The 26,638-nt window shown below is 49.0% G+C and overlaps 1 protein-coding gene across 2 annotated transcripts; it reads left to right on the top strand.

The window, feature by feature from the left end:
- Positions 1-1,025: 1,025 nt before the first annotated feature.
- TBX22 (T-box transcription factor 22) lies at positions 1,026-25,633 on the top strand. Of its 2 annotated transcripts, XR_013226302.1 has the most exons (9): positions 1,026-1,547; positions 2,711-2,861; positions 7,483-7,584; positions 12,690-12,864; positions 14,923-15,087; positions 15,947-16,011; positions 18,533-18,618; positions 18,966-19,041; positions 23,421-23,551. XR_013226302.1 is itself a non-coding variant. In XM_077308626.1 (8 exons), exons 1-8 carry the CDS (start codon positions 1,409-1,411, stop codon positions 24,038-24,040), a joined length of 1,503 nt encoding a protein of 500 aa, XP_077164741.1. In that variant the 5' UTR covers positions 1,026-1,408; the 3' UTR covers positions 24,041-25,633. The 2 variants fall into 2 exon arrangements, 1 of the variants encoding a protein (XP_077164741.1); XM_077308626.1 differs by lacking the exon at positions 18,966-19,041 and having other exon boundaries at positions 23,421-25,633.
- Positions 25,634-26,638: the final 1,005 nt, after the last annotated feature.

Below are 26,638 nucleotides of genomic sequence, written 5' to 3'. Positions count from 1 at the left end.
TCCATCGAGTCCAGCCTCCTGTCTCACGCAGGGGCCAGCCAGTTCCTCTGGACGGCCAGCAACAGGGCACGGAAGCTGCGGCCTTCCCCTGATGCTACCCCCTGGCTCTGGGATTCAGAGGATGAGTGCCCCTGACTGTGGAGGTTCCCCTCGGTCACCATGGACAGTAACCACTGATGGACTTATCCTTCAGGAAGCGATCTAATTAGTCAATCAAAATTATTAATGGTTTAGCCATAAAACGTCGGTGCATTTGAGCGGCACCACGTCCAAATCAAAACAACCAACCCAAACCCGCCGCCCAGATCCGGGCTTCCAGCCTGCCCTTCCAACCTTCGCGGGGAGGTAAATTCTAGGGCTCTCGGATTTATTCCCAGCAACCAACCCCGGCGGTCAGGTTTAATCGTGGCCTTCTCGGGGTCTTACTCGTGAGGAAGTGAACATCGGCAGGCTCGGGGGCGGCTCTAGGTGGACATCGTTTCAGGGGTCTTTCTAGGATTCGCTTAATAAAATCAGAGTCCAGTAGCCCCTTTAAGACCAACAAAGATTTATTCAGGGCCCGAGCTTTCGAGTGCAAGCACTCGAAAGCTCACCCCCTGAATAAAACTTGGTTGGTCTTAAAAGCGCTGCTGGACTCTGATTTTATTAGGCGACTTCAGACCATTTGAATCTTTGATTCGCTTGTCTTTCAATGGACCAAGAGGAGCTTTTTGCCTGGACTGCCAACTTTTCACTCTGCCCCTCCTCCAGACGATGCGCCCGGGGTTCACCGGGAGACCTCCCAGGCCCCCTGAGAAGAGATTCCACCCACCCACCCACCCAGTCCCGGTTGTGGCACTTTGCCTGTCGCAAGGGCCCCAAGCAGGCAATGACGTCGAGTTTCCCGAGCGTGTCCATCGCCCCGATAGCGGACTTATGCTAAGGAGAGCCCCCCTTCCCGCCCCCCTTGGCCCTTCCCCGTTTCGTGTCCCCCTCCCCTCCGACATGTCGCTCCTTTTCTTAAGCATTCCCATCAGTTTCCAAAACAAACAGGGCGAGCTCCTTTCCTGCCTCCTCCCGATGGGTTCAGCTGAAGCGGCTTTGGATCTTCGCCTCTCCCTCGCACTTCCGACGTCCCCCCTCCCCTAAAGCCGCCAAAGAGGGCTGTCCCCCCCCCTCTTGCTACTCACTCCCTTGGAGAACCGGACAGACTCTTGGAAGTGGAGATCCAGTCTTGCTTAGGATACCGGGCAAGGTGATCGAAAAGGGTCCCCGGGCCGGCAAGGAGGCACGGAATTGAGCTGCCCAAGACTCCCGGAGGATTTGGAGAGGGGGGTGGGCAGCTGGGGGGTGTCAGAGGAAGGGGAGGGGGGTTCCCTCCGCGGCGTCTCATAAAGAAGAGAGGGGACCGTCAGCGCAAGAGGCCGGCATGGCTCTTAGCTCCAGGGCCCATGCCTTCTCGGTGGAAGTTCTGGTAGGCAACTGTGCCAAGCGCAAACTGGGAGATCGGGAAGAGGAGCGGCCAGAGAAGGCAGCAGAGGGGCGCCTGCGGAAGAGCCAGGTACCAGGTAAGTCTCTCCTCCCTCCCTCCACCTCTCTTAAGTTGCGGTCCCCCTGGAAGCCGCGGAACTGCTGCCATCCCGAGAGAAGCGAGCCTTAGAACTGCGCGGCGCTCTTTGGCGCAGCTCGAGTGGGTGGCCGGTGGAATCGGAAGCTGCGCGGCGCTCCCTGGAGCCGAGGGACAGGGCAAGGAACGCTATTTCCCGCAAAGAAGCCCATTTAGGCAGAATCCGATGGGTCTTCCTCACCAGGAAACCCCCCCCCCTCCCCTCGGCGCTTTGAGACGAACAATACCCTGGTATAAATTGACAGTCTGAGGCTCCTCTTCGGCTGTCCACACGCCCAGAGGCACAAAGGCTGTTCGTCTGTAAGGCGTTGTGGGGCTCCGGTTTCATTTTGCTACCATACGAAATAAGTCCACAGCTGGAATCTTCAGGAAAAGAGGGTAAAAAACCTCCTCAAAACTGCCATAGAACCAACCTTCCTTCTTTCCCTCTCTCCTTATCCTTCTTTCCTTCGTTCCTCCCTCCCTCCCTGTCTCTCTTTATTCCTTCCTCTCTCCCTTCCTCCCTTCTTCCTCCCTTCCCCCTTTTCCTTCCTTGCTTCCTTCCTTCCTTGCTTCCTTCCTCCCTCCCTCCTTCCTTCCTTCCTCCCTTCCTTCCTTGCTTCCTTCCTTGCTTCCTTCCTTCCTTCCTTCCTTCCTTCCTTCCTTCCTTCCTTCCTTCCTTCCTTCCTTCCTTCCTTCCTTCCTTCTTTACTTGCCAGTGTCAGGAAGATTCGCCTGTGACTCTCGGGCTCCCCACCCCAGCCCGCGCAGCCAAACCGAAGGGCTGGCTCCTTTGCCGCTTGTTTCAATAGCAGAGAGGGATGCCGGTCTCCCCCTTTCCAGAGCGAGAGCAGCTCTGAAGGCGAAGGGAAGGCCTGGCCTTTTCTGCGCTGAAGAGTAGCGAGGAGAGCCTAACCTGCGGGCCGTGGTGTGTGGGCAAGTGGGAACCTCGGTTATGTCCCTAGTCTCACCGCGAGTGCCTGCCCTCCAAAGCTCAGCCCTGAATCTATCTCGGTTGGCCTTAAAGGTGCCCCCCCCCCTGGACTCTGATTTCATGGTGCTGCTTCCGAGCAACAGGGCGACCCATGTGAGCCCCCCTTCTCATGTTTTCCCTCCCTGGCGCAGAGAAGAAACCCAAAGGAGGGACATCGCTGGCCGTTCCGGGGGAGCCCAGAGAGGCAGGAGCGAGTGAGATCCAAGTGGACCTGCAAGGCTCCGACCTCTGGAAGAGGTTCCACGAAATCGGGACGGAGATGATCATCACGAAAGCTGGCAGGTAGGGCGGTCCCGTCGGCGGCTCCTAATGCCCTCCGCGCCCGCGCTGACAAGGGCACACCTGGGCCCCGAGCGCTGTCCCCGATCCACGACTGGCTGGCCCAGCTGTCTCCTCTTGAAGTCGGGATGTTAAAAATAATAGTTACAATAATAAACCAAGCGTAGGTTTACTCTCTTTCCCCGAGCAAACCGGTGCCTTCGCCTCTGTCCTCCCTAGGAATCCCTAGCGTTTTCTTTAGGGGCGCAAAAAATTTAAACAAAAAACAAAAAACTCCAATAGGAATGATGTTATTTTAAACAAGAAAAGATTCCTCTTGACGTTCTCTATTGCATTCCGCAGTATTTGCGGCCTGAGATTTATTGTTATTTATATCTGGGTTCCTAATGAGATCCTATTCACACGGGGCACGATCCGGGCAGAATGCGGTGCTGATCAAAGGCCACGAATTTTACATGGCTGGCCTCTCCATCTAGCGAAATAAAAAGGCCTGAAAGGTGTTTGATATTTGCTGGATCGTGCGGAACATTTCGGGGGGAATCGGTCCCTTTGATTTGGTGAGTGCAAGCCGCACCCCCCCCCCCAAATTCTCCTTGAAGCTCCCCTGTTCACTCCGTTTCTTAAGGTGAGGTCGCCTTAATTTCAGCTGGATAGATTCAAATGAGTAGCCATGTTGGTCTGAAGGAGCACAATAAAACCAGCGTCCAAGCACACCTTTAAGACAAACCAAGATTGATTCAAGGCGTGAGCTTTCGAGTGCTTGCACTCGAAAGCTCACGCCTTGAATCAATCTTGGTTTGTCTTAAAGGTGCTCCTGGACGCTGGTTTTAATTTCTGCAGGTTTGCCGTGTTGGCCTGAAGCAGCAGGACAAAGTTTGAGTCCAGGGCCCTTTTTAAGGCCAATGAGGTTTGATTCCGGGTGTGCTCTTTCGTATCTGAGGAAATGCGTGTGCGTATCAAAGCTTGCACCTTGAATTGTCTTCGGTCTTGGAAGCGGCAAGTTACTGCTAGAATTGGGCTCTCTGCTTTGCCGGGATTGCTGAAGCCTGTCTTCTGCCGGTCGAGTCTGAGAAGGAAGGTCTACAAGGGCTGGCAGCAGTTCTCCAAGAGCTCCGACGGACTTGATCCCGGAAGTTCACTGGTCCTCCCTCCAGTTTGATGGGGATGGCAAGACCCAAACCTTCTGTTCCCAGTCCAAAACTGGTGATACCGTAAACCTGGGCCAAATGGGCACCTCTGGAGCACAGGTTGAGCTATAAAGGGATTGATTATTGTACTTTCCTTGCCCCTGGGGGACCCAAAGCGACAGACAACACCGTCTTCTCTTCTTTTCATTCCTACAAAAACAAGCTTGCGAGGTAGGCGAGGGTGAGAGTGTGAAATTGGGCCAAGGTCGCCCAGCAAGTTTCCGTGGCGGAGCCTGGATTCGATCTTGGGTTTCCCAGGGCTCAGCACCACCGTCCAACCACCGCTCTGCTTTGGGCTCCTGATATGATGGAGAGAAAACTTAGCCTAAAACCAGGCTGGGTCATGGATAGTCTTTAGATTTCTTTTCCAGCCCTGCCATCGCCCCTCCTCTTAGAAACGAGTCCATCGCAGATTCAGAAGTGGGGCTAGTTCGACCCCCTTTCTTGCTCATTGATTAATTGGGGACCGGCTGAAGTCTTTGAGGCTTACACATGAGGAGAGCCTTGTAGACCCCCCCCCCCCCAACCGCGATGCCTCCTGCACTTACTGGAAAGGCATCAATCCTATAGGAATCAAGGAAATCTCACAGGATCGCAAACATGTTTCTGGAGGCACTTCGTGTTGGGTCCCATCCGTTGGCGTTCCCTTCAGGTCTCGTAAGCCTGACAGCCTGATTCGATTCTCATTTGAACCGAAGTCGCTCCTATTTAACGGGGCTTACTGTGATTATCCGTAGAGAAGAAGAATTTCAACATCACGGCCCTTTAAGATGCAGCTTCGAAGTCTGCTCGGTTTCAAATACCTGAATTTCAGGGGGACATAGCCTCAAAAGTGAAAACATTGTGCAAACATACCGTGCGCAGATGGGTTTTGCATACATCCGGATTCTGAAGATCCTTGCCAGGGACCCCAAATCTGCCCACCTCCCCGAATGTGACGTAATTTTGATGGAACAAAGTCCAGGGGTAGTCAAACTGCGGCCCTCCAGATGTCCATGGACTACAATTCCCACGAGCCCCCTGCCAGCATTCGCTGGCAGGGGGCTCGTAGGAATTGTAGTCCATGGACATCTGGAGGGCCGCAGTTTGACTACCCCTGGAACAAACAAACAAAAAAACCCAGAGTCCAGGGGGGCACCTTTAGGACCAGCAAAGATTTATTCAGGGCGTGAGCTCTCGAGTGCAAGCACTCTTCCTTGGACTATGTGCTTGCCCTCGAAAACCCACGCCCTGAATAAATCTTTGCTGGTCTTAAAGGTGCCTGACCGGACTCTGATATATGTATTTTTTTTGTGTTACTTCAGAACAATTTGAATCTCTAATTGTGATGGGTTAACATCCCCTGCAGGGGGATACCTTTAAAAATACTCTTTGTGTATCTATAAGGGACCGAGCAGTGAATGGGCGGCGGAAGCAGTGATGAGTGAGGCTCATTCATTCTTTCCCCTGCGGTGGCGGGAGAGATTCTCCCCCAAACGGCAACCAAAGCAGAAGGGCACGATTAACTCCCTTCCGTCTCCGTGTCCAGGGCCAGGGCCAGCCAAGTGCCCCCCCCCCACCTGCATCCCGCCCTTCACAGATTCCTGTCTAAATCCAAAACTTCCGCTTCCCCCCCAGAAGCTTGGCTAACTCCAGCGCTGAAAGCCCTGAACGTGCTACTGAAAGTACCTTTCAAGTGAGTGCGCACCTGTATTTCAAACAGCAGCAATGGGTGTGTATGCAGGTAGATTCTGAAGGGGCTGTGACACAAATCCTGCGGGCCACGCCCCATCTGGGAAGAAAAGGTGACTGCTCTCAGGCACTGGCAAGGGAGGCTCGGAGGCAGGAGCTAAATTGGGCAGTTGGGCTCTGGGAGACCCGACCCTGGCAACGAAGCTGTTGGGCGATCTTGGGTCAGCCAGCCTCACCTCCCTCACAGGGTTGTTGTGATAATCTGGAGGAGAGTGGAGTCAGTACCGTTGGGGTCTTGGAGCAGCATAAAAGGATTCTCAGACTCCTCTGCAGCCCTATGAACCGGCCTGTGCTACTTTAATATAACTTTCTGCATACTTCCGACTGCCTTTAGGACTCTGAGTAAATACTAAGGAATCCTCTTAGTAGCTACCAATACCACCAACAAAAAGTAGTTCTTCTCCTGACAGGACTTTTCACTTTCCAGCAAGAGGGGGCGGTAGGCATTAGAGCACAGCACCATTGCAAACACTGGGGGGGGGGCAGGGTCTCCTAGCTGTCGGAAAGTGTACCCTCCTATCTGCTACTATGAGTAGAAGGAGAATGCACAGTGTTATGCTGTTCACATTTCCTCGCAAGGAAGCCCCACTGATTTCCCTGGCTTTTATTTTTGCAACATAAATGCGTGCAGAGCCTGGCTGCAGGAATTGTTCTGCATCCCGCCTCCAGCCCCCCTGGAATTCTCACTCCTACATCCTCCCCCCCACCAGCAGGCCTGCCCAGGGGCCTTAAGACCCACTGAAACACCAGGTCGTCAGTGTCTTGAGCACAGCAAACCAGCAAGGCCTGATGGACATCACCGTATTGCAGCTTGAGGGGCTAATGCCCTGCTCAGACCCCCCCAAGACTTCCTGGGAACTGAAGCTCCCTTCCTCAGAGATGAGATGTGAGTCTTTCTACTCCGCCTTCTGACTAGGCAAAAAGGTCTCCGGGCTTTCACTTTCGACCCATCTCCCATCCTATGAAAGCTCATCTCTTGAATCTCCAAAGCATTCCCGGGCTCGAACCTCCCTCTTTGGGGCCTGCAGGGCTTAGTCCTTTGATGCTTGTGCTGGCAGCAGATTGCTTCAGGGACCGCCAAGGAGGGGAACCCAAGCCAGGTCCGAGTGCAGCAGGGACCGTCCTTGCATGCTGCCCTCCCTTGTCAGGCCTGAACGACAAATACGCACTGCTTGGAGACACCTTCTCGCCCAGCCTGCCACCCTGTGGGGCTAGTTTTCTACTGGCAGGCAAGGAAGCTCCATCTATGGAGCACATTTTTGGATCTCCCCTTTCTGCCCTCCTCCTTCTTCACAACAACCCTTGGACGGAGGCTGTTCAGGCTGAGAAAGTGGCAGGGGACCAGTCCCAAGGTACACAGGGAGCTTCACTGCACAGGAAGGATTTGAACCCAGGTCTTGTGAATCCCAGTCTGAAAGATTCTCAAGCATGGGGCACTGATTAAGAATGTTGGACTGGAATCTGGAAGATTCTTATTTGAATCCCAACTCTTGCCATGGAAGAGGTCACACGCTGTCCGCTAGTCTCCCTCGTGGGGTTGTTGTGAAGATAAAACAGAGGAGAGGAGAAGGATGTAAGCCGCCTTGAGTCCCTGTGAAGGAGAAAGGGGGGTATTAAAAAAGCAATTAAAGACATAATGAATGACTATCCGCAGGCCCTTGTGCGGAGGGGAAAGGCCTTATCCTCTGTTGCTGTTTCTCTCTTAGGCGGATGTTTCCCTCGGTGAGAGTCAAAGTGCGAGGCCTGGACCCCGTGAAGCAGTATTACATCGCCATCGATGTTGTGCCGGTTGACTCAAAAAGATACAGGTAAGAGCCAGGCTCCCTTCGTCCTCCTCCCCCCCCCCCCATTCCAGGTCAAGCCAGGGGCCTGCTTTTTGCAGGGGTTCTGGAGCTATGGCGCCTGTTTCGATTTCCTTGTCTTCTTTCTCTTCCTGCTTCCGTTTCCTCATCTTCTTCCTCTTCGGGTATGATAACTGTCTTCAAATACTTGAAGGGCTGTCATAGAGAAGACGGAGCACAGTTGTTTTCTGTCGGATCAGAACCAATGGGTTGAAATTAATATTTGGCTAAACATCCGGAAGAAGTTCCAGACAGTCAGAGCGGTTCCTCAGTGGGTCTTAAGACAGGCTTCCTCGGGAGGTGGTCAGTTCTCTTCATTTGGAAATTTTTATAGCAGAGGCTGGATAGTCATCTGACAGAAATGCTGATGCTGATCACCACTGTGGGCAGGCGAACTTCCTCCAGGCCAGGCTGGATTCTGGAGATTTTGGGTGGAGGGATCACTTGGGCATGAAATTGGGGTCACCGTGGGTGGGCAGGTAGTTGTGAGTTCCTGCATTGTGCAGGGGGTTGGACTAGATGACCCCGGAGACCCCTTCCAACTCTATGATTCCTCCTTTTCCTTTTCGTCTTCTTCTTCTTTTGGGGGGAGGGATTGGGGGGGGGACCAGAGCGCAGCCTGCTCCCAACTTCAGGGAACTTTGTGAATCTGCTGAGAAGGATTTACTCCAAAACGCGTAAAAACGAAAGCGAAAGCCAGCCAGCCCCGGCGCCGACCCTTCCACATGCGACTTTCGTGGCATCCTCTCGAATTGCCCCCAACGAAGCGGGCCGGACCGGGCCTCTGGACCCGCAGCCAGTCCTCTTCGGTGGGGAACTGGGGGCTTCTCCTGCGTTCGGGACCCGTTCCCACGTTCCAAATCCTCGAGTCCCAGCGGAGTGACGCATCAAGGGCAGGAGGACGCGGGGCAGAGACCGGGGGCGGCGACTTGCTTGCGTCCCCCCCCCCCAGCCCGTTGATCCCCGCCGCTCACGACAGGAAGCGGAGCTCAGTTCCCACGTTCGGTGTCAGACTCGCAGGAGGCGTCCGGCGGGGGGGGGGGGGGGCACAACCAGGTCGGTGGAAGAAAACTCCAGCCTGGTGGAGAGGGAGGGGGTGAAGGATAGGTATTTGTGCCAGGGAGGGGCTGCCAGCCAAAAAGAGCTGAGGCCCTGGCCAGATGGAAAACAAGGGAACTGCTTTCCGGGTGAACAGGCGGAGGGTCTTGGGCACGGGTTCAGGTGCTGTGAGGATGTGCAGGGGATTCCCCCCCCCCTTCTTTCAGAGCTGAGCAAACTTTGCAAAGGGAGCCTGAAACCCAAGCCAGCTGGAGGGCGGGGCGGGGGGGGGGGTGTCACACCTTTGCTCTCTCCCTCTCTGGATTTCATTCTCCCTGCAGATCACCTTCTTCTGCAGGAGGCGACATTTTCAGTTACGTTGATCCAGCTTTCAGGGAACCTTGAGACCCAGTGTGGCATAGGAGTTAAGAGCGGTGACCTCTAATGTGGCGAGCCAGGTTTGATTTCCCGTGCCTCCCCCTGCAGGCAGTTGGGTGACCTGGGCTCATCACAGCAGTATTGTCAGGGCTCTGTCAGCCTCACCTCCCTCACAGGGTGTCTGTGGTGGGGAGAGGAAAGGGAAGGCAAATGTAAGCCGCTTTGAGACTCCTTCGGGTAGGGAAAAGCGGCATATAAGAACCAACTCTTTTTCTTCTTCAGTAATATCAGGGCTCTCTCAGCCTCCCCTCCCTCACAGGATGTCTGTTGTAGGGAGGGGAAAGGGAAGGGGATTGGAAGCCACATTGAGAATCCTTCTGGTAGAGGAAAGTGGCATCTAAGAACCAACTCTTTTTCTTCTTCAGTAATCTCAGGGCTCTCTCAGTCTCACTTCCATCACAGGGTGTCTGTGGTGGGGAGAGGAAAGGGAAGGGGATTGTAAGCCGCTCTGAGACTCCCGATAAAGCTGTTCTGACCGAGCAGTGATATCAGGGCTCTGTCAGCCCCACCTCCCTCACAGGGTTTCTGTTGTGGGGAGTGGAAGGGAAGGCAACTGGAAGCCATTTGAGCCTCCCTTGGATAGTGAAAAGCGGGGTATAATCACTCTTCTTGTTCCAGAGGGCCTCTTTGGCAGCCTTTGCTCGTCTGTGTATAAACCATTTGGCCAGAGGATGCTGGGTTTAAAAGGGGCTCCCTAAGGAGTAGATGGGTGGGGGGGACCGCATTTAGCACCTGCTGGAGGTGGCAGAAGGGGACTTTTTGCCTTTTGTTGCCCCCGTGAAAGACCGGATCAGGGTCAGAAGGAAAGGCCTCTGCAATCAGCAGTGCCTTTGCTCCAGGATTTGAATGGTTGGAAAGAGCAAGCCATGCAAGCCAATGAACTTGAAATGTGGGCTTGGAGGAGACTGGCCCTTGAATGGTGGTCACACTGAGGTATTTGGTCACAGAAGACAAAGAGTCACTGGAAAAGAAGAAGAACCAACATCAGATGGATTGTCTCAAGAAGGGAAACCAGGGCCCCTGCATGCAAAAGACCTGAGCAACTCTCCAATAGCACCTTTAAGACCAATACTGCCCTGAGCCATATGGAAGGGAGGTATACAAATCTAATAAAGAAATCATACAATAAATAAATAAATAAAAACTTGTAGCCACAGATTTGGTTAGTCTTGAAGACGCTCATGGACTTTTGCTCTTTTCTACTGCTAGAGACAGATGGATACAGCGACCTTGATCTATCTCAGTCTGTCTCTCATTTAGGTAGGGAAAATCATATGCATCACTATAGGATCGGTGAGGCTTGTCTTGGCAGTCGTACATGTGAAAAGGATCTGGGGGTCTTAGTAGACCATACACTGAACATGAGTCAGCAGTGTGACTCGGTGGCTAAAAAGGCAAATGGGATGCATTAAAGGGGTAGTCAACCTGTGGTCCTCCAGATGTCCATGGACTACATTTCCTATGAGCCCCTGCCAGCGTTTGCTGGCAGGGGCTCATGGGAATTGTAGTCCATGAACGTCTGAAGGACCACAGGTTGACTACCCCTGCATTAAAAGAAGTATATTGTCCAGATCACATGAGGTGATGTTACCCCTTTATTCCACTCTGGTTAGACCTTACTTGGAGTATTGTGTCCAGTTTCGGGCACCACAACTGAAGAAAGATGCAGAGCAGGGGTAGTCAAACTGCGGCCCTCCATAGACTACAATTCCCATGAGCCCCTGCCAGCAAAAGCTGGCAGGGGCTTTTGGGAATTGTAGTCCAAGGACATCTGGAGGGCCACAGTTTGATTACCCCTGATGTAGAGAAACTGGAGCGTGTCCAGAGAAGGGCTACAAAGATGGTGAAGGGTTTGGAGATGAAGTTGTATGAGGAAAGGTTGAGGGAGTTTGATCTGTTTAGCCTGGAGAGAAGTTGACGAAGAGGTGATATGATAACCATCTTCAGATACTTGAGGGACTCTCATAGAAAAGAAGGAGCAGAGCTGTTTTCTGTTGCCCCAGAGGGTCAGACCAGAACCAATGGATTTAAATTATGGTAATTCAAAAGAATTTTCAACTAAACATCCGGAAGAAGTTCCTGACAGTGAGGTTCCTCAGTGGAACAGGCTTCCTGGGGAGGTGGTGAGTTCTCCTCCTTTGGAAGTTTTTAAGCAGAGGCAAGATAGCCTCCTGACAGAAATGCTGATTTTATGAACTTAGGCAGATTGTGAGTGGGTGGGCAGGAAGGGATGTGCCAGTGTTTGTCTCTTGTGGTCCTTCCTTGCATACCCAGGGAATTGCTGATCGCCACTGTGGGATGGTAGGTGAATTTCCTCCAGGCCAGGCTAGATTTGGATATTTTAGGTGGAGGAATCACTTGTGCATGAAATAGGAGGTCGCTGTGGATTGGCAGGTAGTTGTGAGTTCTTACATTGTGCGGGGGTTGGACTAGATGGCCCTGGAGGTCCCTTCCAACTCTACGATTCTATGAAGTCACCACATTTAGCTGTACAAAATGGGAATCCATGAGCTATGACTCACAAAAGCTTTTCCCTTGTGACAAACATTAGTCTTTAAGGTACGCCTGGACTCTTTTTCTACTGCTACAGACAGATGAACACAGCAACCCGTATTGTTCATCAGCAAGTCTGTTAACTATAGGTTGTTAATTTATGAGTGTGTGCATGAATTGCCCTCAAGTTGCAACCAATTTATGGATGTCCTCGAGGATTTTCAAGGCCTAAGAGATGTTCACAAGAGGTTGGCCATCGCCTAACTCCATGTCATGACTCTGCTATTCCCTGGAGGTCTCCCGTCCAAATACTAACCAGGGCAGGTTCCACACACACACAACAGATAATGCCCTTTCAATGCACTTTAGATGTTGCTGTTTCACACAGGAAAGTCCAGTCGCCAAAGCACACTGAAAGTGCATTATCCTATGTGTGCGGAATGGGCCCAGGACTAACCTTGCTTAGTTTCCAAGATGTCATGAGATGGGGCTAGTCTGGGCCCATTTATTTGTAGGGTTGCCATAATTCAGAAGCAGCCTGATAGCACATAGCATGCACAGATTCTGCACTCTGGCATATTCAGCAAGGCAGGAGAATACAATCCAGTGTTTTAATAATAACATTATTACTATTAATAATTGTATATTTCCTGTATAGAAGATCTAGTTTACGTATTGTTGATTTTCTTGACCGTTGGTCTCGGATCATAATAAGCTAAATTAATAATGTCACCCATTTTTTATCAATTTAACTCAACTCACAGGTTGTTGTGGGGATAAATGCAGGAGGGGACAACTATGCATGCTACCTTGGAGGAAGGGCAGGATCCAGATAGCTTGGGACCTTCTGCATGCAACACAGGGGGTTGGACTAGATGACCCTGGAGGTACCTTCCAACTCTATGATTCAATTCTAGGAGAGATTCCCCTGTACTCCGATTTTGTTCTAGGGACAGTCTCAGCATTCTTTATTTCCATTGGAAGGCAGGTTGGTATTATTCCTGTACCATGCGATGGGAAGAAGCTCTCCGTGGAACTTGTGTTCCAAATCAGATCTGCCATGTTCACCTTGCCATTGGTTTGTTCTTTGGTTTCACTGGCAGGTATGTCTACCACAGCTCCCAGTGGATGGTGGCTGGGAACACTGACCACTCGTGCATCACACCCCGGCTGTACATTCACCCGGATTCCCCTTGCTCTGGAGAGACCTGGATGCGACAGATCATCAGCTTTGATCGGGTGAAGCTGACCAACAATGAGATGGACGACAAAGGGCATGTAGGTGTGGACTTGGGGATGGCGCATTTGGGATGGGAGGCGGAAAGAGAAGAAGGGCAGGCCACAAGGGTAGCCAAACGACAGCTCTCTAGATGGATGACAATTACCATGAGCCCCTGCCAGCTGGTAGCTCTCCCACTAATCCATCAGAGGATCCCCTCCAATATTGAGATCTCTAACATCGAGATCATGGTTAGATCTATTGTATTGGTGCCACCCTCTTCTGAACATTATTCTCTCCACCAGGCGGAACTAAGATCAGAATTGTGACCACCGCCGCTATATGTTATATGTAACTTTTAATTGGGGTTTTTATGGGGATTTTATTGTGTTTTAAGTATTTATGTTGTAAACCGCCCTGAGACCTATTGGGAGAAGGGCAGTCTAAAAATTAAATAATAATAGTAATAGTAATAGTAATAGTAATAGTAATAGTAATAGTAATAGTAATAGTAATAGTAATAGTAATAGTAGTAGTAGTCTTTGGAGAATGTAGCCCATGGTAATTGTAGTCCATGGACATCTGGAGAGTGACAATTTGGCCGCCCCTGCAGCAGGGCTTACTTGGGTTCAGCCCCTGAAGCATTCCAAGTGGAGGTGTAAAGAGCCCTCAAATCACAGCTGACTTACAGCTGCCTCTTGTGGGATTTTCAAAGCAAAAGATTTCAGAGGTGATTTGTCCTTGCCTGTCTTTGCATCATGAGGCTGGAATTCTGTGGTGGTTTCCCACCTATTTCCTAGCCAGGGCCAGCCCTGCTAGATTTCTGAGATCTAATGAGAATGAGCCATCTCAGGGTCCCACTCCAAGAGAATATCTGCCATAATGCAAAGGGATATTTACCTTCACTCACGAGGTTCTGTTGAGCAGCAAGGTCTCTTCCCTTGGGCACCACAACAGAGAAGGCCTAGGCAGAGAGGCCACTTCTGATGTCCCCTTTAGTAGTCTTCTGCAAAACACTGCTGGAATCCGCCAATGCTCCAGTCATGGGAAGCCACTGCGGTGTAGTGGTTTGGAGGGATGGACTCAGATGTGGGAGAACCCGGTTCAAAACCACACTGTCTTGTAAGTTTGCTGGGTGTCCTTGGACTAGCTGCACATTTTAAGCCAAACCTACCTCATAGATTTGTTGTGAGAGTAATGAAGAGGAGAATAAGTCACTTAGGATCTCCATTGGGGACCAAGGTGGGGTATGTGAATATTATTATCCATGGCACCATTGCAAAGAAGGTGCAGAGAAGCCTTTTCTGATATTATAAGTACTGTAATGGTGGAGAGTGCTGTCATCCCATCATAAGATCTAAGCCGGGGGTAGTCAAACTGAGGCCCTTCAGATGTCCATGGACTACAATTCCCAGGAGCCCCTGCCAGCATTCGCTGGCAGGGGCTCCTGGGAATTGTAGCCCATGGACATCTGGAGGGCCGCAGTTTGACTACCCCTGATCTAAGCCACGAGGGAGGAGCACAGCATGGGTCTTCTTCTGGTTGTCACCTCACTTGGGAGCTGGGGCCATTGAGCATGGCTGCCGCAGGTCCAGTTGCTGGAACCTCCATAAAGGATCTCAGGAAGCAGGTGAGTGGGGAGAATTTTGTATTCCCGAGAGGTCTCAAAAAACTCAACTAGACAGGCCCCTGGTTTGATGCCAGACCAACCAGTTGTTCATAAAATGAGAGGAAAGAATTCTTTGATTTCATGTTTATGTTCAGGAGACTCTTTGGTGACAGAGCATGGGTTGGGGGGGGCGAGGCACGAGCCCAGACTGTTTCTGTGCCAACAATCATTTTCTATTCCCTTGTCTCTGGTGAGTGTGGTGGGGGTGGTGGTGAAAGACTACCGCTCACATTTTTAATTCACCTGTGGAATTCGATGCTGGCCTCATTCAAATGCTACATTTGAAAAACTCTACAGAGATTTCTGTCCCTTGGAATTCTAAGCTGCACACAACAAGGGGGAAAGAGTTCATTTCACTGAATAAGAAGACTTGGAGCTGGCCTTGCTAGTTAATATTTTTCCTTTCCAGAGATGAGGGTGACCTTTTTATTTCCCCCCTGGTTTGCAGATTATCCTGCAGTCGATGCACAAATACAAGCCCCGGGTCCATGTCATCATCCAGGATTCCCGGTTTGACTTGTCTCAGATCCAGTCCTTGCCAGCTGCTGGAGTTCATACTTTCTCTTTTAAAGAAACAGAGTTCACAACTGTCACAGCGTACCAAAACCAGCAGGTAACTCCCGCAGCTCTTCATGGGGCTCGCAACTATCTTGGTGATTCTGTTTTTGGGTTCTGCAAGTGTTTTTAATCTGGAGTGTTTATATATTTGTGTGACTGTTGCATGTCTAATACAAATTTTAAAAAAGCAAGGTAGCAGGCTGAGAGTGGAGTCTATAAACAGGAGGAGGAGGAAGAAGAAGAAGAAGAGTTGGTTCTTATATGCTACTTTTCTCTACCCGAAGCAGGCTCAAAGCGGCTTCCAGTCGCCTTCCCTTTCCTCTCCCCACAACAGACACTCTGTGGGGTAGGTGAGGCTGAGAGAGCCCTGATATTGCTGCTCATCTGAGGTTTACATCCCTTCCTGCTTTGTAGCTTTACACAAAGAATAGTCTGTCTGGTATCTCCTGTGAACACTGTGGACATCTTGCAAGGAGACAGGAAATGACAGCCAAATTCAGGCTTGACAGTCAGTTTTTGAAATCTGGAAGTCTGAATGTGTCGTCTTAAAATTTGGGCCAGCGTCCTGTCTTTTAGCAAATTCTTTATTCAAGGTTTCATAAGTGTACAGTTATATCAGCTGGGTGGGTTATCAGTGGATGACCAAAAAGCATGCGCCCAAAACTTTTGCCCTCAAGTGCCCGAGTGGAAAAATGAATATTCTGAAATTGTATTAAATGTTGAATTTGAACAAGTAGTTCTTCAGACTGCAATTGAATAATCTGGTATAAACATTTATCCTGGCAAGAGGCATTTGAATAGCGAACATGTACGGGTAATATTCTGTTGACCTAGTTTTTGAGTGTTTCGCACTTGTGTAGATTGTGATCTAATGTTTGGGTGTTTTTTTTTCCTTTGTTTAAAAACATTCCTAGATTACAAAACTGAAGATAGACCGCAATCCCTTTGCTAAAGGATTTAGAGACCCTGGAAGGAACAGGTATGCAAACTTTATCTTATTTATTAAAAATAAAAGTCCGCCTCCAATGTCCTGCCTTCGCACTCATCTCCCTCTCCCAGGGATGGGATTTTATTTTTATTTTAAGTGAACTGCCTGGAGCAACAAATAGGCATACAAGCATGCAGGCAAAGCCAAAAATTATTTTCCCCTAAAGTTGTCACACAAAGCATGCCTCTCTAAATCCCTCCCCCAAAAAAATCAGGAACGAAATCAAGACTTGTGATTCCATAAGGAGTGGCAATAAAAAAGCACTGTGTATCTATGATTAGATGCATAGGCCTTTCAACGGAGAAGTATTGAATAAAAAAAAATTAGTGGGCACTGTGGGCTCTTTAAAATGTTGAGAAAGGGGATTGCTTGCCTTGCTTGATTGACTGGTGGAAGAGAGTTGTATGTATATTGCATTGCTCTCTTCCGCCATTTCCAGCAGGCAATGTGGAGTAGGGTTGTGCGCTTCCACTGCCAAAGCACACAACCCTAATGCGAAGTGTAAGAAGCACGAAAAGGCAGCAGATGGAAGCGAGACAGCAAGAATGGCTGGAGGTGTGATAATATTTAGCACTACGACATTACGCTGGCATAACACTATTTTTTTTGATGTGCAGAAATGCCCCGAGTCCTCCTGTCTTAGTCAGAAGGTGGGAGAGATGCTGTAAAGAATGCTTGTCAAGGGTACGAAGGGCCAATGTATATTGTAGTCAGTTTGCTTAGCACAGGGGGGAATCTTATGTCTGTATAAAGAAAGCCAGCCTCTGCTAAGGTCTCAACAAGGGACAATTTCCCATCTCTAATCCCACACAGTTCTCTCTTTCTTAATTGCAGATCAGTGGAAATCATTTTTAAGTACTTCTTCATGTCACAGTTTCAATAGGAAAACATCTTGCATGCATTATGTCAGTCAGAGCGGCAGAAAAGCATGGAGAATTGGTGTCTAATATTTGTAGCCAGTGTGTGAGAAGGATGTCAAAGGAGTGCAAGCCATTGATCTAGAAGGAAAAGATCATCACCTTTTCCTTTATACCTTGCTCTCCCCACAACTGGAATCGTGGTTGGTGTATGTTGCAGATAGTTCTGGCCAGCAAAAAGCCAGATGTCAATTTCTTTCAATGACGCTCCAAATAAAATCATGGAAAGCATAGTTCCTTCTCTCTGGCGTTACACAAAGTAATAAAAGCTAACTAAGAAACGTCAATAAAAGTCTCATTTCTCTTTAGCCGAGTAAGCAAATGGAAAAGGGAAAGGGGGTAGTGAAGAATTAAGAGGCAGAGCGAAAGGAAAGAGGTCTAAAGGAAAGAGAAGGGCTGGAGGAGAAGAAACTGGACCCAAAGGGAAAAGCTGTAATCTGTCGCGGAGGGATGGCACAAATATGAAACTGGTCTGAGCACAAATCAGGGTTTGAAGACCATTCTGGGTAACGGGCGTTTGCTCAGTCCTTCAGGTACCAATAGAACCAGCACTTTGAACAAACTTTGAACCAAGGAACAAATTGGCAGGGCATGCATGTACTAGAATAGTGGCCTGGTTAAGATGCCGCCAACGGCATTAACATCCTGCACATGGGTCCCGTGTTCCTGTTTAAGAAACACAGAACAGCCCAGAGACAGGGTTCGCCTGAGTAACACATTCTTGTCACCTCTCAAAAAAGGATGCAAACAAAATGGACAGAAGACCAACTGTGCAGAGCCCCACGAGAATACACACCTGGATCTTTGTTGCGTATGTCTTTGTGCGTGGGTTTGCCAACCCAATTTGACCCCACCCTTTCTCCAAGCAGCATACCTGATTCTGTCTCCCCAGTTTCGTCCTCACTGCATTGGGAGGTGAGCTAGGAGGGGCTGTGGCTCAATAACACAGCATCCACTGGCATCCAGAAGGTCCCAGGGACAATCCTGACATCTCCAGATTAAAACTTACCAGGCAGTAGGTGCTGTGAGAGACCTGCACTTGAGACACGGGTCAAGGTCAGCTAGCGAGCCGGGTGTCTGAATGAGGAATCCTGCCCTAATCCAAATCTTTATAGCAAACCAGGGCCCGTTCCACAGACATAGGATAATGCACTTTCAATGTGCTTTGGCAGATGGAATTTCCTGTGCAGAACAGGAAAATCTATTTCTAAAGTGCATTATCTATTGTGTGCAGAATAGGCCCAGGTTCAGGTGAGTGGCCACGTTGATCTGAATCAACAGAAGAAAATTAGACTCTTAAGTTTGTTTTATAGCAAATCAATTCAGATCAAAATCAGTATCGTCCCCTCAGACTGGCAGTGGCTCTCTAGTGTCTCCAGTGTCTGTTTCCCACCATCAACCACCCAATCCTACTACCTGGAGAAAGTTGGGGATTGAACCTGGGACCTTCTTCATGCCAAGCAGATGTCCCACCACTCAGCCACAGCCCCACCACCAGTCTGCTAATGTAAGATGTATAACACATTTAACTTCGTAACTGACTTTCTAAAAATGCTTTCTGCACACCAATTTTACTTCTAATATTTGCTTTCTAGAGGAGTATTGGATGGATTGCTGGAATCATATCCATGGAGGTCGTCACTTACTCTGGACTTTAAATCTTTTGGGGGAGAAACTCAAGGTGTGTATATCAGTTCCTCAGTGCCTTTGAAGATAATGACTGGATATTGTGCAATAACCTTGTATTTGTGGCCACCTCATCTCTGTGACTCCTTTGGAATCAGTACGCTGGAAGGAAGATGTTGTATTCATTTTTAGGAAAATGTCCTGAATTCTAGCCTGCAATAAGCACAAATTTGGGGGTTTACCCACCGGGCTAGAGAGTTAACATTTTATAAAGATTATATTCTCCCCCTGCCCCTATTTTTTCACCATCAGATTATTTGCTCTGCGATGATATTAATGGTTAACGTTTTCCAGACCTTCAACTATGTTTTTTTCATTTCCTCTGACCAATTTCTCCCATAGTTCTCAAGGTATGGTACCCTGGCTAATTCTTCCTTTTCTGGATTGCAACTGGGTTTTCTGACAGGAAAAATGAAAGGTAACCCACCCCAATCTTCATCCCCAATCTATATTACACACCCCAAACACACAGGCAGTTGCTTTTATTTATTTATATTTGAATTTATTATCCACCTTTTCTCTGGAGACTCAGGGCGGATTAAAAGAACATAACTCAGAGGGTGGTTGTTCCTCTTCCTCTTCCCCCCCTGCAGGAAAATACTCATCTGCAGGAATGCAACAGGATCTACTGGGGATTTCAGTTTTGGTCACGTTATACTAACTGCTGATTTTGGTCTATTGCAGTGTGTTAAAATTTTTTATCTTGCCCTTTCTCTGAGTAGTTCAAAGTGGTGAACAACAAGAAAAAAAAATGGGGGGGGGGGAGAGAAAACCCAGCTTGTATTAGAGTTGAGAACCTAAAAAGTTTGAGAAAACTGCAACTTTATATGATATAAACATATTTCTCTTACGGGTCCCTTGGACTGCAAGGCGAACAAATCGGTCAGTCCTAGAGGAGATCAGCCCTGCCTGCTCCTTAGAAGGCCAGATCCTGAAGATGAAACTCAAATACTTTAGCCACCTCATGAGAAGGAAGGACTCCCTGGAGAAGAGCCTAATGCTGGGAGCGATTGAGGGCAAAAGAAGAAGGGGACGACAGAGAATGAGGTGGCTGGATGGAGTCACTGAAGCAGTCGGTGCAAACTTAAATGGACTCCGGGGAATGGTAGAGGACAGGAAGGCCTGGAGGATCATTGTCCATGGGGTCGCGATGGGGCGGACATGATTTCACAACTAACAACAACAAAACATATTTCATTTGTATTCATATAAAGTTGCAGCTTTCTCAACCTTTTTAAGTTCCGAGTCCAGAGTGGGGTTCAGAGCTTTCCCAGTCTCTGTTTGATCTCTGCAGCAACCCTGGGATGGAGACTCGCCTGAGAGTGCGTCATTGGCTTAAGTTCATGGTTGACTATGAGCCTGAACCAGGTCTCTTCATCCTTGACTTATGCTCTAACACCACATCAAACTGGACCGTGACAGAGTGCCATCCCTTGGCTCTTATTATGGGAAGGAAAACCAGCACAATTTAACTCTGAGTTGGAACATGATAATAGCAGCTGACTTTGGACACAAACGGCAAAGAGAGAGAACTGATTTTATTATTTTTTCAAGGGTATTTTCCCCCCCATCAGCTCGGTCAGCAGGGAGCTGGTACATCTGTGGTGGAGCCTACAGGCGGTCGGCCCCTCCATGTCCTGGAGCTTGGCATGTTCCTGGCCTTGCTGATTAATCAAAGGAGGAATTTATTCTGCTTTGAGAGCTCTTGCTCATTAATCTATCAATTAAATTGCTTGAAGCTGGCCGGCTGGATACAAACCAAGCCTTATATTAGGCGGGGGGGGGGGGGCGTTGGTCACACACGCCTGATTGGAGAGGCATCCACTTTAAACTCTTTCCAAGGAGGGTAGGAATGGCAGAGCGGATTTGTTTTTTTTAACACTGTGAAACAGGCCCTCAAAGGAGGCGAAAGGAATTAATCCCACCACCCAAGAGTGATGCTGCTGCAGAAAACGGTTCTCTTCTCCGTCTTTACGGATAGGCCAGGTCACAATGTGCCTTCTGCCACATCATGTTGCATGCACTGGGGCTCCAATTAACGAAATGTTTTTCATCTCGTTTGGGGCCAAACATGGCCATTTTACCTCCATCCCCCTTGAATCTCAAGCACGCCCTGCTGTGCTAGCTAGCGTTTCAGCCGCAAGAAGGATCCGGCCTCGGATTCTCAGTGCCCTCGGAGGCATAGTTGCTCCAGTTAAAATTTCAAATGAGCAGACTCAGGCCAGGATACCTCTGCTTTGGATTGCAGTGTCAGATACACGACAGGTACAGAAATCTGGGGCAGGACATACAGATCCTTTTAGGAAGGGAGAGAGAAGATGTATCCCACATGCTTCATGGAATGATAAGAGACTTCCCAAGAGCCTCTCCTGCTTTTTGCCTGGCACTCTCGTGCCAAACCAGATTTTTCAAACAGATGTTCCATTGGAAACAGATTCATGATTGGGTTTAGGTGATCTTGCAGATCCCTTTGGCCACACAAGTGAGCACTGAGGACCGATTTGGGCTCAGCCCAGAGCTGCATTTAGCATCTGGTGCCTAGTTTATTTAAAGTGCTACTGGGGATGGGGGTGGGGGATGGGGAATGTCTCCCAATGGGAAGCACACCCCTTGAAATTCAATACATAGCACTCACGTCTGGTGCTGCTGGTCATGAAAATAAGATGTTGGCTTACGAAGTCAAAGACACACATACCGGTGCGGTCATCCTAAAAGGTAAAGGTATCCCCTGTGCAAGCACCGAGTCATGTCTGACCCTTGGGGTGATGCCCTCTAGCGTTTTCATGGCAGACTCAATACAGGGTGGTTTGCCAGTGCCTTCCAGTGGAGGTGAAAGGCCAGAAAATATTTATCGTGTGTATCGGTGTGTGTCGTGTAGGCAGGAGATCCAAGGATTGTTTGGCAGCCAGGCAAGGGCCGCTCGGAGGCAAGGGCCGTTCGGAGGTAGTGTGCCATTTCCCGCTTCTGCATCATGACCCCTAGTGCTCCGATAGGGCCAAGCTTACCTGGACTATCCAGGTCAAGACATACAAAAGGAGCCCGCCTGTGATGCAAAGCACAACAGAAGATCAGGCACAGAGGAAGCCTGCAGTAATTAGGTGATGGAGAAGAAAGGCAGAGATCTATCTGACAGTGCCGTAACTAACCGGAGAGTATTTAGATTCCTTTGGGGCCCATCCAATTTGCTTTCGATGAGGATCTTGCTGGGAGACTGTCCAAGACCCCGATGAACTGCTGAGATGAGTGGAAGAATTCTCCCGCAACCTTTCCTAATTTAAATTCAGTTGCAATGTTGAATTTCTTCTTTAAACCACTCACCCTTACAAATAAGGCGTAGTAAGAACGGGATGTTGTAATCTGCTGGATAACATTAACATTTTTCAGCAGCACTTTAGCTTTTTGGTTTGCTTGTTGCATGCTGATTTTTAAGAAGGCCTTTCAGAGGATTACAATGCCATAAAGACCCTCTTCTGAAGCTGCCATTCCTTCCAGGGGAACTGATCTGCATAGTCTGTATAGGAGTTATCACTTCCAGAGATCTCAGGTCCTACCTGGAGACTGGCAATCCCAGGTGAAGTGGTGTACCTCTTTTGGAGAGGCACAATCCCCAGGCACAGCCGGTGGCAGTGACTCCTATAAATTACATGATGTGCAAGTCAGTTTCATGGCATCTAAGAAAACATTACCAGGTCACCCAGATGGCTGCATGTGGAGGAGTGGGGTATCAAACCCAGTTCTTCAGATTAGAATTTGCTGCTCTTTAACCGCTGTACTCTGCTGGCACCCTAGCTGAGAATTACAGGTTCAGGCAGAGGACGGGCTATGAATTAGTACACAGCATCATGAAAATGTTTAACAGAGACAAGGGCCTTACAGGAATAACAAGCTGTGTTTTTGAGGTTACCATTTGTCTGTGTTCAACTGGGGGAGAAACCTAGTAGAGGAAATAGAAATGTCAAGATTAGAAAGACTAATGGACATTCCTAACTGGGGAACAAACTGGGAGTAATTAGCAGAGCACCTGTCACCTTGCTCTATTTAGTGGATCTGTAATTCCTATTTTGCAAGACGTAAGCTATGCTAATGAAAGCTTATACCTTGAATAAGGTCTTAAAGGTGCCCCTGGAACCAAACTTTGTTCTGCTCCTTCAGGCCAATACCTGAATCTATAAGAAATGTGTTCCTTTTTGAGGGGTGTGCGTGTATAAAGCATCATCAAGTCACAGCCAACTCATGGGGTGGTCAAGACAAGAGGCATACAGAGGAGCTTTGCCCTTGCTTACATCTCTGCATAGCCACTTTGGATTCCCTTGGGGGTCTCCCATCCACACAGTAGCCAGGGCCAACCCTGCTTAGAATCATAGAATCATAGAGTTGGAAGGGACCTCCTGGGTCATCTAGTCCAACCCTGTGCATTGTGCAAGACACTCACAACGCTCTCGCTCATCCACTGTCACCTGCCACCCCCTTGAGCATTCACAGATTCAGCCTCTCCGTCAGATGGCTATCTAGCCTCTGTTTAAAATTTTCCAAAGATGGAGAACCCACCACCTCCCAAGGAAGCCTGTTCCACTGAGGAACCGCTCTGACTGTCAGGGACTTCTTCCGGAGGTTTAGACAGAATTTCTTTTTAATTAATTTCATCCCATTGGTTCTGGTCCATCCCTCTGGGGCAAGCTTCTGAGATCTATAAGATCAGGCTAGTCTAGATACCAGGAAGACAGAAAGGGGATAAAAAATACCCTTCTTGTCCATGCTCTTTGGTTTGCTAATGCCTTTCCGCTTGCTTCATTCTAGGTGGAAGTCCAGGCTCTTCCCCAGTAATTTCCACCCCTGGGACCCCTTCTCCTCTCAGCTCCCTGCTGCCCCCTGCCTGCTCTGCTCCCGCATTCCACTTGTCCACAAGCAACATCAGAATGTCCTGCCCAGAATCTTATCTCCATCAACTCGGCCTCCCCTTCTGCTACAAACTCTGCCCGGCAAGTCTTTTAAGGCAGCCGTCGCTGATGTTCCCCAGCCACGACAAACTGGCCCACGCGCTCAGTCCTCCCCTCCTGCCCCATTTCATGGTGGACGTGCCCTCGCTGTCTTCCCTGAGCCTCAGGAACGTGAAAAGCGGCAAAGCGGAAGACTCCAACGGACCCAGCTTGCCGGGGCCTCCTTCGGCCGGTCACATGATCTATGGTCTGCATGCAGCTGGCAACCTTTCCCCCTCCAGTCCCGTCACCCGGGAGACACTGAATTGTGCCCTGCACCCGCCGTACGGTTTCTATGGCTATAACTTTGCCGTGCCTTCCAGGCTGATGAACGTGGCCAGCCATTTCAAAGCAAGCAACGGCCTGCCGTCTGCTCTCCACGAGGGCAGGTGTAGCCATCCTCATCCACCCTGGCCGGTGGCCATTCACCACTGCCTCTGAGGGGGGTCCATCCCCCTTCCGGGCCCCTCTGGGACAGCACGCATCCCGTCCCTTCTTGCACCAGCTCTTGCAGACTCTTTGCCAAAGACCGACGGAGTGTTGGCCATCAAGTCCTTTGTGACCTGACAGAGGCATCCGTGACTCATTGGGACAAGGAACAGATGGTGATGGACCATTACAAGCGGAGACAGTCCTTTGGGCTGCAGCGGACCAAGGCCAATGGAGATGTTAAAACAGACTTGGTAGGCCCAGCGGTACTGGCTGCATGGGGTCTCCTGAACTTGGGCCACAACAACAATGGCTGTGGGTTCACCCAATGGGTGAGCCTACACCCCTTGTCGTTCTCCTCATCATAGCCCTTTTTGGCTCGGCTTGTTTTTGGTTTACGGTGCCCTACAGGGGAATTTCCCAGTAAGTGATTGGGCTGCTCCATCCCTGGCAACTATTAATTGCTTGTGTTGTTTTCAGGGTCTTAGCAAAATGTCTACCTGTCCTCTTTAATATTTGCACTTTGCAGCAAAATCTTAGCGGTGCAAGGTTGCCGCTGTGTAAAGTGATCAGATTTGTTTCCCTGAGACTTTATTTTTCTGTCTTTAGCCCTAAACTTATTTGGAGAATATCTCTGCATAGCCACATTGCTCCTTTACAAGATGGAGAAATCCAGTGCTTCAGTCTTTGTCATTCCCTACCCCCCCCCTCTACCTATTGTCCACTGTGTAAAGCACTTAAGTATATTTTCCCACGCTTTCCAACCCCTGGAGAGTTATTTAATGACTGCAAATACCATCGTCTTGTACACCTACTTCTAAGATGGTACATGTACATCTGGACTGTTCAGCTTCAGGTGGGGCCTCGCTTGATTCTCCCTTATACATAAAAACATCCCTTGCATATGGAAAATTAGCATGTCAGAGAGAAGATTAGAACTACTCCCCCCTGAAATGCTAGCTTTCTAACTGCAAGGGAAGAAATTTGCTGGGAGAAATAATCTTGTGAACTTGACCTTGGCAGTTTAACAACCCAAGTACAAGTGTCCACCCTGACTGTTACTTAATCAAACAAAAGAAATATAAAAGGGTCACGTCCACAAAAGTCCTGGGAGCTTTCTTACTTCATGAGCACTGACCAGATTCAGTCCAGCTTCTGGCATCAAGGTTACCATTCTATGTGTCTTTAGCCTATCCTGTTGTCAGCTGCAGTTTCTCAGTTTATCCTGACCTTTCCTTCCATCTTTCCTTCTCACTGGCTGCAAATCTTACTCTGAGCATTCAAATAGATTAGTTGAAGATTCTGCATCTTGTTGCACACCTTAAATAAACTGGGCATGCAGCTTGCTGTTAGCATTGTGGGGGGGGGGATGTGTATATTTAAAACTTAGCATGTCTTTCCTCCTTAAAATTCCCTTAACAAAGCAGGGAGCTTAGTCTTAAATTCAACACAGAGTGGAGGTTGAAGGGTTAAACTTCTTCTTCCTTTCCTGCATGGCCTTGAGGGTAATTGAGGCTGGACAAACCTGAAATATTTATATATACAGAAGGAAGGAGATGACAGCAGGCACTAGGATACTGGAAACAGGGCTGCATCACCTTAGATAATTTGTATACAAAGAAGATATTAAAAGGTTAACAAAAAGGAGTGGACAAAATTAAATTGAAGTAATTTCTAATCCTTCTCCTTGAAATTCACACTTGCTCTGAGGAGCTCAGCCCTGCGTTATAGTGTCACAATTTCTCTCTTGAAAGCATTCAGCGTTATCACTCTAGCCCAACGTGTTATGTGTGTGGTGTGCATGTATGCATGCATACATGCCAGTCTCAAATGATTTGGAGAGCTTCATATCTGACGCAGCCCTTCTGCAGAATGCCAATTCCACTTCGATCTGGTGCTAAAAGTATAGCCCTTGCAATCCCATTCAGGCTAACTTGGAAGTAGTCCGCCAACATGCCTGGGAGGAAAAATATCCTGCCCCTTTAATTGATGGGATGTTATTTAGCAAGTTAGGTTATTGGCCTCCATGCTGTACATTTGCATGTGTTAAGCTTCTACTTAAAGAGACAGGACTTTTTTTCTCCAGGTCTGTTGGTGGTCCTTCCTTGGAGAGAACGTCACTAAACACAAAAGGGTTTGCTTCTGAAAAGGACTGCCTAGAATGGGTCCCTGATTGCCTCTTTTGTGTCTATAACAAGAGCATCATAAACACCTTTGCAAAACTGTGCAATGGAACAACTTGCAGGGTGAGCCATGCCACTCATCTGACAGTGATGGCCTCCCAAAATCCTGCCTCCTGCCCAAAACAGCTCTCTTCCTCTTGCCAGCATGTCATCGTAGGGGGGGTTGAGGGAGGAATGTGTCCGTGTGAGGCACTGGAGGGAGTGTTCATATTGGACCAGAGAAAAGTGAGCTCAAATCGTCACACAATCCGTGGCTTCAGGCCAGTCAACTGGGTCGTATTCGAATACCAGAAGCAGACTCCAGCAGACTCCATGCAGGGTAATCATCATTCCGGTCATAATGATACTTAGATGTAATGATAGTTGAGTGCTGTTTTCTTTTCTGTATGCAATAATTAGGCATGTTTCTTTCAAAGTGAGGGGTAGA

Source organism: Paroedura picta, chromosome 13 (assembly GCF_049243985.1).
Source record: "Paroedura picta isolate Pp20150507F chromosome 13, Ppicta_v3.0, whole genome shotgun sequence".
NCBI lineage: Eukaryota > Metazoa > Chordata > Lepidosauria > Squamata > Gekkonidae > Paroedura > Paroedura picta.
This window is presented reverse-complemented; position numbering and strand designations above follow the sequence as displayed.

Bases quoted from the DNA above. Each gene is read 5' to 3' on its own strand.
- TBX22 (XM_077308626.1), top strand. From the start codon at position 1,409: ATGGCTCTTAGCTCCAGGGCCCATGCCTTCTCGGTGGAAGTTCTGGTA. The intron at 12,865-14,922 runs GTAGGTGTGGAC...CCTGGTTTGCAG, and splicing joins AGATGGACGACAAAGGGCAT to ATTATCCTGCAGTCGATGCA. The intron at 16,012-18,532 runs GTATGCAAACTT...TTTGCTTTCTAG, and splicing joins AGAGACCCTGGAAGGAACAG to AGGAGTATTGGATGGATTGC.